Source organism: Theropithecus gelada, chromosome 11, assembly GCF_003255815.1.
Source record: "Theropithecus gelada isolate Dixy chromosome 11, Tgel_1.0, whole genome shotgun sequence".
Taxonomy (NCBI): Eukaryota; Metazoa; Chordata; class Mammalia; order Primates; family Cercopithecidae; genus Theropithecus; species Theropithecus gelada.
The window spans coordinates 95558433-95576417 of NC_037679.1; the positions used below are offsets into that span (position 1 = coordinate 95558433).

Genomic DNA, 17985 nt, shown 5'->3' on the forward strand with positions numbered 1-17985 from the left:
AATAATGTAAATAACTATATGCCATGAAAAGTAAGGAGACTCAGTAAAAGTATTATTTTCTTCTGAATTCTAATGGAGTCCACAAAAATCAGATTCATTTAAAAATGTTTAATTCAATCCACAAAAGTAAAATCTTCTAAATTAAGAGTTAGATATTGTATAAAAAGAAAGAGATAGGACTTTTTCCATATTTATTAAAATATAATTAAAATAAAGCCTACCATATTCCAAAAGAGTAATCACAATTTAATTTTTTTCTCAGTTTTATTCAGTCCTAGTAATTCTTCTTTTGCTTGATCTTATGTCAAGCATTCTTTTTTAAGGAAGTATGTTTGCTTCTGAACTAAAAAGAGTCTTGGAAATCCTGCCTCAAGTCAGTGGTACAATCTGAAAGTTGACAAAAGAATAACACCTCAGAGGATTGAATTCAAGGGCCCATTCTTTGAAATATCAAAATTCACAGTGTCTAACAGTGTTCTTTCCAGATGCCTTCAGCAAGCATAAAGAAGCAAAAATCTGCTTGATAATGAGATCAATTTATTAGTATAACCAATAATGTAAGAATGGAGGAGGACAAAATTTTCTATTGGAATACCACACATAGCTATTTTGTAAGTGTTGGTGCAATCATTCTCTGAGAGCAAGAACATGTTATATACAGTGAAGGCACTGACAAATCTCTAGTGCCTTCATATAAAGGGTACAATATGGAAGGCTATTTCTTCTGATTTGATCATTCTTCTCAAGTAGCTGTCATAATGTTAATGAGGTAATTAGCAAAAATACTAAAAGACATCTTTTACTTTATTTTAATTTTAATTTTTAACACCTTTATTGAGGTATAATGGATATACAAAGAACTGCACATATTTATTATGTATAATTTGATGAGTTTGGACATATGAAAACACTTATTGATTATGGGGATACTATCACCGTAATCAATGCAACAGACATATCCAACATCTCCCAAAGCTTTCTTGTGTCTGTTTTTGTTTTGGTGAAGCAACGATAAAACACATTTTGAAATGCAAAATATGATATTGGTAACTACAAGTACCACGTTGCACAGTAGATATCTAGAATTTATTCAAGTAACATAACTGAAACTTTATAACCATAGGACAACAATTCCTCATCCCCCTAACTTTCTAGACCCCAAGAGCCACATTGTATTCTCTGTCTCTATGAGTTTGACTATTATAGATATGTCATATAAGTGGAATCTTATTGTATTTGTCCCTCTATGATTGGCTTATTTCACTTAGCATAATGTCCTCCAAGTTCATGGATGTTGCTCCAAACAGCAGGATTTCCTTATCTTTAAGACTGGATAATATTCTGTTGTATGTATACACCATTTTAAAAATCCATTCACTGGTAGATGGATGCTTGGGCTGTTTATTGGCTAATATGAATAATGTTGCAATAAACATGGATGTGCAGATATCTTCTCAAGATGCTGATTTCAATACTTTTGAATATATACTCAGTAGTGAGATTGCTGGATTATAAGGTGGTTCTATTTTAAGTTTTTTAGAAACCTCTATACTATTTTTCTTAGCTGCTTTCATGCCACCAACAGTGCACAGGGGTTCTGATTTCTCCACATCTTCACTAACACTTGTTATCTTTGTTTTTTAAAAAATGTATATTATAGCTACCTAACAGGTGTGAGGTGATACATACCTGTAGTTTTGACTTGCATTTCCATGATAATTAACTATACTGATTATCTTTTAATATACATGTTGGCCATTTGTATGTATTCTTTGGAGAAATGGCATTTTGTGCAGACATAGAAAAAGCAATTCTAAAATGTATACGAAGCCATAAAACACTATGACTAGTCAAAGTGATCTTGAGGAAAGAAAACAAAGCTGGAGGCATCACAATTCCTGATTTCAAAATATATCACCAAGCTACCAGAATCAAAACATCATGGTACTGGCATAAAGGCAGACATATAGACAAATGGAATGGAATAAAGGCCCAGAAATAACCCCATGCATATAAGGTCAACTGATCTTTGACAAGGGTCCCAAGAATACACAATGAGGAAAGGATAGTCTCATCAACAAATTGTGTTGGGAAAACTAGATATCTACATGCAAAGAAATAAAATTGGACCCTGACTTTATACCACACACAAATATCAACTCAAAGTGGATGAAAAATTAAACATAGGACCTGCAATTATAAAATTACTAAAAGGAAACATGGGGGAAATTTCTTGATAATGGTTTTGGCAATAATTTCTTTGACATAATACCAAAAACACAGAAAACAAAAGTAGAAAAAAAGATAAGCAGAATTGCATCAATCTAAAAACCTTTTCACAGCAAAGAAAAAAAAACTAACAAAATGAATAGGAAACCTATGGAATGAGAGGAAAAAATTTCAAATCATATATCTGATAATGGGTGACATGGGTTAATTTTCAAAATATATAAGGAACCCCTACAACTCAGTTGGAAAAAGTCAAATAACCTGATTTTAAAACTGACTTAAAAAAAATTTCTTAATTATATTTTTGGAAGCAAAAGCAAGAGTTGCCACTGGTTACTTCATTAAATAGTGTTATATGCCCAAGAAGTAATACTCAGTTATACTTATGTAACCAAATGACAAGGCAATATTTAAAAATTAGCATTAGAAAAGGTAACACGACTGTAAAGTCAACACAAAGCAGAGAAAAGTATTCCAGTGAGACATCAAATAACTGCTATCTGGATGCATTGCAACAAAAGATAAGTAATAATCTCATAACCTTTGCTAAGCACTCTAAAGTCAATATATCATTTAACAAAAAGAAAGTCAAATTATTTCTGTATAAATATAATATTTGGCAGTAAATCTTTTATAAACCTTTAAATTAATAAGCCAATTAAAATTGAGCCAAAAGTGACACTAGCACAAAAGGCAGAGTAAGCAACTCTAAAATACCTCCATGTTCATGAGTTAGAAAACTTAATCGGATTAACGATACTCCCCAAATTGATGTGCAGATTCAATACAATTCCATCAAAATTACAACCATCTTTTATACAAAAATGGACAGACTGATTCTAAAATTCATTTGGATATGATAAAGATTCAGATTAGTCACAACAATTTTGAAGGGAAAAAAGAACAAAGTTAGAGGACTTCTACTTTCCGATTTTGAAACTTACCACAAAAGCTCTTGCAATCTCAAGATAGCATGGTACTAGCACAAGGATAGATATATAGATCAATGGAAGAACATTGAGAATCCATAAATAAATCCACACATTTTTGGTTAGTTTATTTTTGAAAAGGGTGCCAAGAACATATAATGGGGAAAGGATAACATTTTCAACATAAATGATGAAAAAAAACAAATACTCATATGCAAAAGAAAGATTGGAGTTGGACCCATAACTCACATTATATCCAAAAAATTGATCCAAATCAATTACAAACCCAAATGTAAGAGCTAAAATAATAAAACTTCTATGAGGAGACAGACAGAATCTAAGCCAGCATAACCATGTGACCTGTCTCTATCTCCAATTGACCCCAATTCTAGAAGCAATCCTGTCATCCTGGGAACCCAACAGGAGGATCCTGAGGACTTTTACCTGCAAAACCAGTCTATAAAGATGGGGAAAGGTGTTTGCTCCTTCAGATGCATGGAAACCAATGCAAAGTTACACAGATAATGGTGAACCAGGCAAACATAATACCACCAAAGGAAACTAATAAAGTTCTAGAAACTAACTTCCACCCCAAATGGAGATCTACAAATTTCCCCAAAAAAACTCAAAATAATCATCTTAAAGATGCTCAGTGAGATGCAAGAAAACACAGATAGACAACTAAATAAAATTAGAAAAACAATGCATGAACAAAATGAGAAGTTTAATAAAGAAATAGAAACCATTAAGAAAAAACACAAAAATTATATAAGAATAGAACAGAATATTTTAATGGAGAACTTCAACAGCAGACACAGTCATACAAAAGAAAGAATTAGCAACTTGAAGACAAGTCATGTAAATAATTAAAGGTGAAAAAAAGAAGAAAGATTAAAGAAGAGTGAAGAAAGTATAAGGGACCTATGGAATACCATCAAGCATGCAAATACACATATTATGGGAGTCCTAGAAGGAGAAAAGAGGGAAATGAGCAAAAAGCTTATTTAAAGGAATACTGGAAGAAAAATGTAAAAGCTAGGGTATTGGTGGCAATATGGGGATATGAAAATCCTCATGCGCTACTGGTAGAATTGCAGTGTGATGTAACCATTCTGGAGAGTTATATGTCACGACTTAGTCACTTAAGTACATGCCTCTGATACAACAATCACACTCCTGTGTATGCATCTTGCAGGAGGATTTACCTGTTTCAAAGGGTATATGTAAAAAGAGATTTATCAAAGCATTATTTGATCATGGCAGGACAATAGAGACAATCTTGTTTTTATCATGAGGAGAGTGGAAACATCAAACATCATGGATGATCACCAAAGAGGGCTATACTGTAATAAAATGCAATTAACAAAATACATACATATAAACGTGGGAGGATGTTTTAAAACTAGCAATAACTAAAAAGAGTAAGAAACAGGCAAGGTCTTTTTCCAATACTATTTATATAAAATAAAAATACACACTCAGGACGTTCCTTTCCAGTAATGGTATACAAGGTAATTGAGACCAAACTTCCCACTTAAAGTACAAATGGTTGGTATATATATATATATATATATAAAATATTCAAACATAATATTCATTATATATGTATATTTTATAAATATATATATTCACTGGAGGTATTGAAAAGCAAAGACTGTGAAGAATTATAAATCCAAAGTTCCGAAGTAACATAGCAACCCAAAGGGGTAATTCTGTGTTAAAGGGCACTTTCCCCTTAGGGTATTTAACAGCTCCAGAATATTTGGCTGAGAGATTTAGAAGCACATTTTAAAGCCTTTGGTAAATAAAATTGCAGCATCTAGAGTCCAAGGCTCACCAAATTGGGGCAAGGAGATGTTCCTGCTAGACCTTTTACATATTGTGTTGAGATATCAAACTGAAGATATAATTCAAGTGGCCCATAAACATATGAAAAGATGTGTAAAGTCATTAATAATGAAAATTAGGGCAAGATACTGCTTCACTCATCAGATTGATAAACAAGAAGACTGCCTAGCAGAGTAAAATGATGGTAAAGATACAATAAACTGAAAATATCCTCTGTTGCAGATGGGTATTCAAATCCGTGTAACAATTTGAAGAGCAATTTACCAATATCTGATAGATTTCAAGATGTACATATATCTATAGCCTATAACCCAATCTCTGCTGTATACCCTAGAGAAACTCTTGCAAACATGCTCAAGTAGACACACCATATTTGTAGCAGCATTATTTGTAATGTTGAAAAACTATGAAGAATCCAAAATCTAGTACTAGAAAAATAGAGTAACAGGTTCGGTCACATTCATACAATAGAATGTCATATAGATGGTCATTAAAATTAATAAATTACATCCTCATTATCAATGCTAATAAGTCTTAAAACCATAATAGTGGCAACAAATTTTACAATATGTGCATACCACTTATATATATAATACAAAACACAAAATTATGCTATATATTATTTACATAAATATGGATTAAAAACATAAAAACATGTCCTGAAGAATACGTATCAACTTCCTAATCCCACAACATTGGGAAGGAAATGAGATTGGAGAGAATTACAAAGGAAACTCTAACCATATTTGTCCTGCTTTATTTCTTTTTTTGGGTCGGGGGATCTGGTAAAAACTGGAAAACCTGCTAGACAAATTCTAAAAGAGCTCTACCATTGCCATGCTTCATTTCTTAAGAAGAAATGATCGTAAATATAACTTGGCAAGTGTTTAATTTTATTAAAGTTGGGTGCATGTGAGGTACAAGTGTTTTTTATCTTGCTCTCTATATTTGTGAGTGTATATATATATAAAAAACATTTCATAATTTAAAATAAATTATTTCATTCTGTGATAATGTGACAAAAGAAACCAAGATGTGAAATAAAAACTAATAGGAAGGAATCCACTTTAAGCAGTGTGGCCAGGAATTAGCTCTCCAAAGAAGGAATGATTAGGCTGAAATATGGAGAAAGAGAAAGTAAGCTGATAAAAAAAAAAGTTTCAAGCAATACAGTATGTTAATAGACACCAATGTCTGCAGTCTAGAGATGGCATTAAATCTGCTGGCGGTTTTTCTGTGATCATCACTGTACTGCAAGTTCTATGAGAGACTGGATACGGAATATCCTGTTCAATGTTGTATTTGCATCACCAGAATAGCACTTAGCACACAGTACGGCTCAAAAAAAAATCTCAGATAAAGCGAATGACATAGTTTAAGGGACTCACATGTTAGTATGTTCAGACAGTAGCAAGGACAGATACGAGCAATTAAGAATCTGATCAGATCAATGCTGTGAAATAGGCAAGGGTGATCTTTGATAACTCCTTTCTAAAATCTCTTTTATCTTTTATCTCTTCTATCTTTCATTTATCCTCTACTCTTGAAATCCTTATTTTGTATCACTTTCTTCCAGGACCATGTATTCAATCAACAGCTAAAAAAAAACAAAACAAAACACCAAAACCCCTAAAGTCTATAGTAATAACTCACTCAGTGCCAGAAATGAATCTGCAATGCATGAGTTACTGTCGTGGTAACGTGTCCCATGATATTCTTTGTCAGCATCTTTTGTCATCTTCTTGTGAGGATTTTGAAGGAGATGGAGAAAGGTGGGTTGAAGGTTCCCTGTCAGGAGGTTTGCTGTCCAAGCTTATTCCAAATGGAATATGAATTTTATCCTCCAGACATGCCCCAGTACCTGTCAGAATTTAGCCTTGAGAAAAATGAAGCAAGCACTGAGAGTAATGACCCTTTTAGGGAATCTGTGCTCAATTCTGAACTCTATTCAGAGGCCTTGGGGTGGGGCTTGTTTGACACAGTGGCCGCATAAAGCCTGGTAAACTCTGCTGGTCTCTGGGACGAGGCTGAGGGCAGAGAGTTGAACACAACCCTGAGATTTATCCCTCACAATGGGGAAAGACAGACTTCTTCATTTATGTCTCATGCTACTTCTTATCCTGCTTTCTGCCAATGACTCCGACTCTGCAGAACCGTAAGTCTCACTCAAGACCCTTTTCCTCCAGTGTGCATTTCAGGCTCTCCCTTATGTCTTCGCTTTGCCTTCCTTTGTAAATGCGACCTTTCCACTCATTACGATACCTTCCAAACATAAGAAATCATTCCAGTTAATCCCTTGTTTATCTTTCATTTATCCTCTACCCTTGAAATCACTTTTTTCTACATTGGGCCAATCAGTGTCATAAATACAAGTAGTCACTAAGAAGCATGATTACATAAAACACTAGATCCCACCTTCACAGAACCATTCTTTTGGATGGAAGGCACTGAAAATAAAGATATTCAAAATGTATAGTGAGGTGCAACTTAACATGTATTGTAGGCTTTATATATATACAGAAAGTATAGCTCCTTTATTTTTCAATCAGGTATCAAGTCTTCACCAACAGCCCCAATGGGGAACCAAAGTAGGGGAAATCATTTTAACCCTATCCAGTTGTAAGTTGGTAAAATTCAATAATTGTAAGACTTCTTTTTCACCTCTCTGTAGTTCCTCTCCTCTAGAGGACTGTGGTCTCCATTAACTCCTAATAGAGAAAAGTGTCAGAGTCCTTGGTCTCAGAGTTCTCCGTCCTTCTTGGCTACTGTCAGTCTGACTTCTTCTTACCTGCTAGCATGCACTGTTGAAGTTTAGTCATCTGGTTTCTCTTGTGTGGTCAGGACCCAACAGTCCTCTCTACCTGACTGTCTCACTTCAGCTGTTTCATATCCCACAGAACTCCTACCTTTGCATCCTGCCTCAAATACTATGGCTATTGTTCCAACCCAGCCTGTGATGCAGGGCCACTTTGCCCCTTTGCAGATCAGGCCATTTAAGGTCCCTGGCCTTAACCCAGCTGCCTTTACATTTCTTCCAGAGAATGGTGAGAACTCTTGGGTCCAATAATAGCACATAGGCACTGAGGTGTCCTGGAGAGGTTAAACTTCTGCCTCTCTCTTGCATACCCACACTGCACTTCTAGATGCCTATCGTGTCTCCTATATTTCAGATTGATACAGGGAAGTCTTCAGAGTCCCAGATGGGGAAAGGGATAAGGGGTCCCTCTGCTCTGTGTGTTACCCTTATTCATCTGACATAACTAGCCCTCTTCAGGCCAAAGCGCAGAAAGCAGAAATAAGGACTTCAATCCAGTGAGTCTCCTGCTTTCCTCAGGCTTTTTCCTTGCACAGTTTCCTGGCAACCGGTAGGGGTACATTTCTCCCCCACTATCCCTCTACCTCATCTACAGCTGTGGGCGCTACTACTTCCGGCTGCACTCCACCCAGAAAGCATTTGGAGTATGTGGAGGCTATTTTGCTTTCTGAGAGCAGACTGAATGGATAAAGCGAGTGGCGTGTATTGGGTCAGAAACATGAAGCAATTTGTGGTTTTGGATGCAGTCCTACACTGCATAGGACCATGCTGCCATTGAAACCATCCTTTTACAAGAACAGCAAGCCTCATGCCCTAGTTATCACAAGCAGAAGGGGTGTTTTCTCCCTTTGTAAGGAGAAAACTTAACTTTATCCCTCCAGAATTAACCCTTGATGTGATAAATGAGAGAAAGATTGCCAAAGAGACCCAATAGCCGTTCTACCCTGCCTTGGGGCAGTAAGCTTCAGAGAGATGAAGGCTTCAGGGGAATAAAATGAAAAAGAGAAAATTAAAAGTTATCACTTTAATATTTGCTAAATTTAGTCCCTGCTAAAAAGGCAAATATTTAAAATGCAAACATTCATGATTGAGTAATATATTAAAACATTTTAGCAGCTCACTACCAGTGAAATCTTGGGCCAGTTTGTCAACCTGGATTTGTTCCAATTTCAGTATCTATTTAAAAATATTAACTGAACTCCTACAAAACAGCTCTTTAGAATATCAAATATGTGTGGAATTAATTTTTACTCATGATAATTTTTGGCTTATAATTTATAAGAATAAAAATAGTATATTAGATAAATTATAAATATATGTATACACCTTCTTATTAAGATCAAAGAACTAAAGGGAAAATTTTGGGATGGGGAGGTAAAAATGATAAATTTTTATTATGCATTATGTCCTTAAAAGAGCAGTGATCAGGAGATCAGAAGCGTTCAGATACCAGAAAAAGATTAGATGTAAGGGACTAGCTGAATGACTGTCAGTGAGTTACTTAACTGCCCTCAACTTCTCTGCTAGAGAACAAAACCATACCACTCATACAGTAAAATCTTCTGAAACTTGGATGATTTTAAGAGTGGCCCTAGAGATTCACGGCATATAGTTTTACACAGGAATACTTTAAAACACATGTAGCAACACTGTTGTGCTGGAGCAGACTATGTGGAGGATGAGGAAACCAAATCTGAGTTCCAGATTCCACAACTCAATTATCCTTGGATCCTCTCCTCCAAGTCTCACACCTATTAATTTTGTAAAGTAATAATATTGGGTTTCTTGTGTCAAACTGCCTGTCCAGAAAACAATTTAAAAGGTAAGAGTTTATGTTGCCAATGGAAAGGTAAGGGTAGTAAAATAATATCAGAAAATAATAGTTTTTACTCGCGAATTTACTCTACAAATGGCTTAACCCTGCAGACATTGAATCGTGAATCGTTGAATCGTTAAAGCTTTGAGGAGTTAGATTTTCATCATGATTTACTGATTTGGCATGGGGGCAAGGATTTTATCCTTCTGTTATGTATTCAAGTTTTGAGGACTGATGAGGATCTCATGTTTTAGCTTTCAGGAACCTGGAGAGTATCATGTGTGTACCTTACAGCATTGCTGGGAAGATTAAATGGCTTAATACACAGACCGCTTAACAATTCCTGTCGTGTGGCAGATACTCAAAAAAAGCAACAACAGAAACACATTCTCTTTCAGCCCATAGGAGTTCAGAGTGTGGAGAGATTATATTGAGTTGCAGTCTTCTGGAAAGTGACAGGAAAATATGGCGTGGAGGGCATTAGAGACAAAGGACACTCATCAATAAAGCTAAGGCAAGAATGTGAGGTTTACACAAGAAATTGCCTGTGCCTCTGAAAAACTGAAAACACTAAACAATTTAAATAAAAAAGGCAAGACTTTTCAAAATAATATGTACTTTTAGTACTCACATAAACTTTTCTTTTCTTTTCTTTTTTAGACAGAGTCTTACTCTGTCACCCAGGCTGGAAAGCATTGGTGCGATCATAGCTCACTGTAGCCTTGACCTTCTGGGCTTAAGTGATCCTTCTTGCCTCAGGCTCCTGAGTAACTGGGACTACAGGCATGCGCCACCACACAACCAAACCTGGCTAAACTTTTTATTTTGATTTTTGTAGAGATGGCGGGGGGAGGCCTCACAATGTTGCCCCCAGGTTGTTCTCAAACTCCTGGCCTCAAGTGAGTCTCCTGCCTCAGCCTCCCAAAGTGCTGGGAATTAGGTATAAGCCACTGCTCCCAGCCTGAACCTGTTTTTTTTTTTTTTTTTAATGAAAAAGATAACCTATCCACCCATGTGATTCTGAAACAAACATATATTTATAAACGTGGACATACTAATATTAAATTATTAATGTTGTTGCCTCAAGAAATTAAGCATAAAGGCAAATTATAATAAAATACAGTGTGTGTTTGTGTAGTGTGTGTGTGGTGGGGAGTTGTACATGTAAATAATTGACAAGATTTTCAAACTTGTTGATAACATATTGACTTTGAGCTGTATCTGAGGAGCCTAAGAGAAACAGCAAATACTTTTTTTCAGTGTTGCTGATATTAAGGAAATGATTTCACAATATACACATGTGCTGTTTTGTGTAGTGATATATGCTTACTGAAGTTCTTTCAGCTAAATTTTTGTAAATCTAGTCATGGTGTTCATTCCAAAGTGATGTTTATCTAGACAGATTTTAATGTAAGTCCTTTTTAAAATGAATAATCACTCCCAATTTATTATTTACGTGTGTGTGTTATGGATATATATTCAAGAATTCAGATACTTTTTGAAGTTCAAAGTTAAAGTTTAAAGAGTTCAGATTGCTCTTTAAAGCCAGGAATGCTGGTGACATTGTAACATCTTGGAAAGCACTCTCCAGTGTTGAGTGGCTCCAGATTGTGTGGCTGAGGCATGACTGATGAGTAAAAGATAAAATGTTTGTGCCGATCTGTGTGACAGAACCTCCATTGTATTGTTTTTAGTCCATTGACTTTTGGAATAAAACTGATTGCACCAATGAATACATATTGTTATGAAAACACATTTATGAATGAAAACGCTTACCATCATCAGTTTTTCTCTAATTTACACTTCTTCCTTTCCCAGGCAGTATATGGTGCTGGTCCCCTCCCTGCTCCACACTGAGGCCCCTGAGAAGGGCTGTGTCCTTCTGAGCCACCTGAACGAGACAGTGACTGTAAGTGCTTCCTTAGAGTCTGGCGGGGAAAACAGGAGCCTCTTCACTGACCTAGTGGCGGAGAAGGACTTATTCCACTGTGTCGTCTTCACTGTGAGTGCTATGGTGCCAGCTGGCTGTCCCTGCTTGATACATTTTATTGAGTTCTATAAGTCATGGTGATGGAGCTCTGGTGTGCAATCCCAAGGAATGACTTTAAGAATGTAGTTAGGACATCAGGGGCTGGGCGCGGTGGCTCACGCCTGTAATCCCAGCACTTTGGGAAGCCAAGGCGGGCAGATCACGAGGTCAGCAGATCCAGACCATCCTGGCTAACACGGTGAAACCCCGTCTCTACTAAAAATACAAAAAATGAGCCGGGCGTGGTGGCGGGCGCCTGTAGTCCCAGCTACTCGGGACGCTGAGGCAGGAGAATGGTGTGAACCCGGGAGGCGGAGCTTGCAGTGAGCCAAGATCGCGCCACTGCACTCCAGCCTGGGCGACAGAGCGAGACTCCGTCTCAGAAAGAAAAAAAAAAAGTGACTTTTTCAACTATTAAGGAACAAAGCATTTTTTACCAGAGTAAGGGAGAAATACTCTTCTAAACTTCATTTATAAATAATAATCCTTTTGCCCACAAAAGTTTCATGACTTAGAGGAGTTTTCTAGTTTTGATTGTAACTGTCTCTTTAAGGACGGGGCTGGACATTGCCGAGAAATAGAGCATATGAAAATTTCATGATAAAAACTTTGCATGCCACATAATTTTTTGTGCATGCAGGATACTCTAAGCAAACACCTAGGACCTCTTTAAAGTTGCCTAACTTGGGATACTCAGCTCCTATGCTCTCCCATATTTTTTCAGAGATGTTTCTCTCCATTCCTTATGAATACAGATACTCAGTTAAAAGGCATCTAATTTAATAGCTAGAGCTCTAGGTGAATTCCATGGAGATCTGGGTTCTATTGATGGCCACTCTTACTGATACAGTTCCTCTATCTCACATTAACATCTTCACTCTTACTTCTGGAGAAATAGTCATACCTTCCTTCTTGGTGAAGCTGAAGGAGAGATAGGAAATAACAATGACAGAAGAATGCAGAGGGAGAAGACTGCACAGTTCCTCAGCAGCAAAAAATCCTTCGCTTTTCAGCTCCCAAGGATCTCAGCCTCTTCAGAGGTGGCATTCCTTAGCATCCGGATAAAGGGGCCTACGCAAGATTTCAGGAAGAGGAACACAGTTCTGGTAAAGAACACTCAAAGTCTGGTCTTTGTCCAGACAGACAAACCCGTCTATAAACCAGAACAGACAGGTAAGTAGGGAAATTCCACCGTTTGGGGCAACACTGAGAAGGAAGGGCCACCTGAGCCGCCAAAGTCTCCATTATCCTAGCCCCATAGCCTCCTGTCTTATTACCCAAATTACCTGCTTTATCATGTCTGAATCTTATCAGAGAACTACTTTTCCAGTAAGATTCCGTGTTGTCTCCGTGGATGAAAATTTTCGCCCTCGAAATGAACTGGTAAGCATCCACTATCTGTGGTTTGGGTGAGGGGTAGAGTGGGAATACGCACCCAGAGTGAGGTAGAAAGGTACAAGAAAAGCGAGAGGATGAAACACACTTGTTTTTGAACTTGGCTCCAGCCTCAGCACGGATTTGCAGTCTTACACAAGACAAAAATTGAGGGACAAGAGATGAGAAAGTTCTTTCTCTTATAACAGTAGTTAACCAGTCCGGTAATAGCTGCATTTGTTGCTCTGAACACACTACATTAAGAATACTAAAGAAACATAAGAAAAAAGGCACTTTTCATATTGATACTTTCAAGGAATTTATGATTTAAAAAGCAACAAAGAATTATACTTTTATGAATATCTAGGTATATACAATAGACTATATTATAATTTTATTATATATTCTATACATATAGCATAGAAATAGACACAAACACTTTTTTATGCTAGTTGAATTTCCCTTTTTTCAACTCACCTTCAATATTAGTGCAAAGGAACAAAGCTGCTTTTAATAGGTAGAAAATAGACAATATTGAAATTAGAATAAATATTCTTGGTTTACTTTCAACCAAATGATTCTGGGAATTCTCTTTCTGTTAGGTCTAAATCACAATGACATATAACTCTATTAATATCTATTTCCCAATTTATGAAAGGAAGCAGTACAGTCATATTACTCACTAGGAGAAGTTTACTTTCCAAATAATATTAATACTTAAAGATTCAATAATATCATTCACCAATAATAATTTTCAGGGAAATGGCAACACATACTAATTATTGAATATATTGTGTGTGCTCATCCCAGAACTATTTAATAATTTCCCTGAGATTTTATCCAGTTCTGTGATGTTTCTTGTTGAATTTAGCTACAGATAGTATTCTTCCTCACTATGCTGTTTGATCGCAAGTCTGAAATTGTAGCCTTTGCTGGAATTCTAATCACATCTCTTCTTTCCACTTTTCATACAGATTCCACTGATATACCTTGAGGTAAGTATCAGAAAAAGTATCTTATAAGGAACTTAGTACTTTTAGAGAGTAGGAGGTTCTGATAAAACTTCAGACAGATGAACTACTCTGAGAACTTTCAGATCTGAATTCCTCCTACTCCCAGTTGTCAGGTTGATTGCATTTTCTCTTCCCTCTGTATTTGTCTTTCCAGAGGCAATGCTAATTATCACCTTCAAAATCATTTGAGATGCTCAATGATTACTGTGACTAAATGATTACTGCCCGTGCTGCTTGTTTCCCTTCAGAACCCAAGAAGAAACCGAATTGCACAATGGCAGAATCTCACGCTAGAGGGTGGCCTCAATCAATTGTCCTTTCCCCTTTCATCAGAGCCCATTCAGGGCTCCTACAAGGTGGTGGTACAGACAGAATCAGGCGGAAGGATAGAGCACCCCTTCACCGTGGAGGAATTCGGTATGGATTATGGAAGATGAAACAGGCGTGACATTTTGGTTCCTAGTGTGTGAGCTCACTTAGATCCTTTGAATTTCCCATAGGTATGTTGAACTTGCAGTAGAGTCAGACACACCTGCTTCTAAGACCATTAGGACTGTGTGAACACAGAAGCTCATAAGAGCTTGCTGATTTTCAGTAGCAAATTATGCTTTGCCAAGTACGAAACTTCTTATTTCAGTGAAACCACCATCATTTGTTCGTGTCACTGAGATCTGCTGTGCTCGAGAAGTCAGTTAGATTCTGCACGAATTGTTAAACCTTACCATCTTAAGGTGGATACATTGGAAACATCCAGGGTATTATTTTGGGAAAAATTATAGACATACTGAAATTATTTGTATTTCCAATAAACGTTTACCAACATTCTTTATTCATATTATCTCTATTAACAGTGCTTCCCAAGTTTGAGGTCAAAGTTCAGGTGCCAAAGATAATCAGTATTGTGGATGAAAAAGTGAACATAACAGTATGTGGAAAGTGAGTTATATTGTTTTTATCTAAAATGTTATATTTGCCTCAATTTTGAGTGATTATGTACGTACAAAATTATAAATTTATTTTCCGTTAGCACTTTTATAATATTACTCCATTGACTTCTCTTTATTTGATGACTTACTATTAAAATGTTCAAATACATAAAAGAATAAAAACACCCTTAATTATGATTTAACAATAAACATCTTTCTGTATTGTTTCATCATATATTTTGCTTTAACATTTTAGGATAAATCACAAAGATCATGATATTTTTCTGTACACGCAGTAGTATGTACCTCTGAAATACAGACATTTTCCACTTCCATGACACCATGCTCACTTAACAAAATTAAAAGTAGTTTTCCAAAACGAATTCCAAGTTTACAGTCAAGTATCTTCAATTGTCCTAAAAACTGTCTCATAAAGCTGGGTGTTCATCTATTGGTTTTGGTTATTATGACTCCTAAATACCTTTTGTTTTTTTCCAAACTCTCTACAATGGAAAATTTCAATCACGTGCAAAAGTTAACAGAGCAGTAAAGTACAATTTCATGTACCTATCACCTACTTTTATAAAATTATAAAATTTGCCAGGTTCTTTTTGCCCCATATCCTCCCCTACAGTAGTTTTTTAGGTCTAATATTTTAAAGCAAGCCATAGGAATCTATAAATGTCATAGAGGTTTAAAAGTTTATAACTTCCTTTTTGATGACATTTCACTGAAGATTATCAGTTGGCCTCTAGATGTCTTGCTTGCAGGAGCTGCCTGTTTGTTTTCTCATGGAACATTGAATTAATGATGCCTAATCTTTCTTCTTGGCAATTTTAAGAGGATACACTGAATGTTTTACATTGATCTTTTTGATAGAATAATTGTTTAACAACTAGAAATAGTGCAATGGTAGAACAAATTGTTTAATAACCTGAAATAATCTCTCCCCCAGAATTTTCTACTCCAGGCAATTTCACTTTCTCTTTTTCTTCATATGTATACCATAAATACTAATCCTGTCATTGAGGAAAGGGGATGAGCTGATACGATGGACTAAGTATGTGAAAGAGAAGCCTAAAGATCACAGGTCACAATTACTGGGCAAAAGCCAATGATTAGGATTTTATAGAAGTGACTTAAACATAATATGAACGACCCAGTGACTGATGTCATGATTACAAAGGGTACTAGACTCAGAATCGGCAGTGATGAGTGTGCCTCCCCTACCAGAACTTACTATTTTAACTAGGCATTCTGCTGCTTCTCTGTGCCTCCATCTCTCAAGCAGTAGACAGAGGGCATGAACCTTACCTATGAGGTTCCTTTCCACCGTTGCCCTCTGTGATTACAGATACCTCTTACGGTTCCTTTTAACCTGGAGAAGCAAAACTGATTGCCTACAAACAAACAGTCCCAGAGGCAGCATGTAGGGTGAAGGAATATGCCAGCCTAAATATTATATACCAGAAACACCAAAACTCCTAGGTCTCTGCCTCATTTCAGCCTCAGAGCAGTGGCCAAGGAGTTATGTGTCTAACTTAATAGTGCCGTAGTGCAGATATCTAGATCTTGGAGAAGGGTTTCAGAATAAGCTGCTTTGATTCTATCTTTGTATTTGAAGTAATTTCAGAACCATTTGCAAATAGGAAAGAAAACCAATGTCCAAAACAAAATTTTTGCGTATTATTCTATTACCTATTATCTAATGAGAGAAAGGACTAATATAACACGTGCACACACATATAACCCCACAAATTATTTTGTATTTACATGCCTCATGGTGTTCCTAGGATTCTTTTTCTCCCTCTCTCTCCCTTCCCTTCTCTGTGCATGTGTGTAAGTGCACGTGTGTGTGTGTGTGTCTGTGCATTTTGTGTTAGATTTGCTGAGTTATTATGTACTTATTTTTATTCAATTTGTCATTACATTTGCTCACTTGGTATACAGAATAAGCTTTGATATTATCAAAACAAAATAAAAAAGAAAGATAGGTAAGAAATAGGTTAAAAGGAAGAAATTTTTTTTAATAGAGTCTCTTACCCAGGCTGGAGTGCAGTGGCATAAGCTTAGCTCATTGTAGCCTCAAACTCCTGGGCTCATGTGAATCTCCCGCCTAAACCTCCTAAGTAGCTAGGACTACAGGTGCATGTCACCATACCTGGCTAATCTTTTTAAAAATTGTGTAGAGACTGGGTCCTGCTATGTTACCCATGCTAGTTCGGGAACTTTTGGCCTCAAGTGATCCTTCTTCATGGCTTCTCAAAGTGTTGGGATTGCAGGCATGAGCCACTGCACCTGGCCAAAGGAAAAACATATATATATAGTTTGCATATATATATGACTGCACTGTAGCACCACATTCTCTTTGGGATTAAATATATATATTTACATATTTAATATATATTAATATATATTTAATATATGTATTAAATATTTATATGTTTATATGTATATATTTGTATAGATATCTATGTTTATATATAGATATATAGATATCTATACATATATAGATATAAATGTATAAATATATAAATCGTATATAAATATATAAATCTATATATCTAAATATATAGATATTTATATAAACATACAGATATCTATACAAATATGTAGATATAAATATATTACATATATTTAATCCCAAAGAGAATGTGGTGCTACAGTGCAGTCAAGTTGCAAAGGTTTTAATGCATAACATTTCCTGAGGGAGACATTTTCCAGACAGGTTGCTACTCGGTGGGCAGCCAGATGATAAAGATGTGTGGGGAACTCTAAAGAGGAGCAGTTCTGTGGAGGAGTGGTAGTGGAAAATGCAAATAGCCATTCTCAATTCCTGATTTATTTCTCATGTGCCAGATACACCTATGGGAAACCTGTCCCAGGACTTGCAACTGTGAGCCTGTGTAGAAAATTATTTCATGTTCCTAACTGTGATAAGCACGAGGTCTGTGAGGAATTCAGTCAACAGGTTAGTAGGCGGTATTCTCCCTCAGTGCTATCGCT

At 36.2% G+C, this 17985-nt stretch overlaps 2 protein-coding genes and 1 non-coding gene across 3 annotated transcripts in view; 2 read left to right on the top strand and 1 right to left on the bottom strand.

The window, feature by feature from the left end:
• Positions 1-6999, top strand: part of LOC112634992 (pregnancy zone protein-like) — a 74222-nt gene extending 67223 nt beyond the window's left edge. The window contains exon 36 of the mRNA XM_025402871.1: positions 6854-6999. Within this exon, the coding sequence (XP_025258656.1) occupies positions 6854-6999 (146 nt within the window). The remainder of the gene's footprint in view (positions 1-6853) is intronic.
• On the bottom strand, positions 5782-5841 carry LOC112635672. The gene has a single exon (XR_003122007.1). It is a non-coding gene; the product is annotated as a U7 small nuclear RNA (small nuclear RNA).
• A 52-nt stretch (positions 7000-7051) lies between the features above and the next one.
• Positions 7052-17985, top strand: part of LOC112634300 (pregnancy zone protein) — a 58579-nt gene continuing 47645 nt past the window's right edge. The window contains exons 1-8 of the mRNA XM_025401532.1: positions 7052-7161; positions 11456-11639; positions 12680-12839; positions 12997-13049; positions 14015-14035; positions 14302-14470; positions 14905-14989; positions 17839-17950. Coding sequence (XP_025257317.1) covers positions 7079-7161; positions 11456-11639; positions 12680-12839; positions 12997-13049; positions 14015-14035; positions 14302-14470; positions 14905-14989; positions 17839-17950 — 867 coding nt within the window. The 5' untranslated portion in view covers positions 7052-7078. The remainder of the gene's footprint in view (positions 7162-11455; positions 11640-12679; positions 12840-12996; positions 13050-14014; positions 14036-14301; positions 14471-14904; positions 14990-17838; positions 17951-17985) is intronic.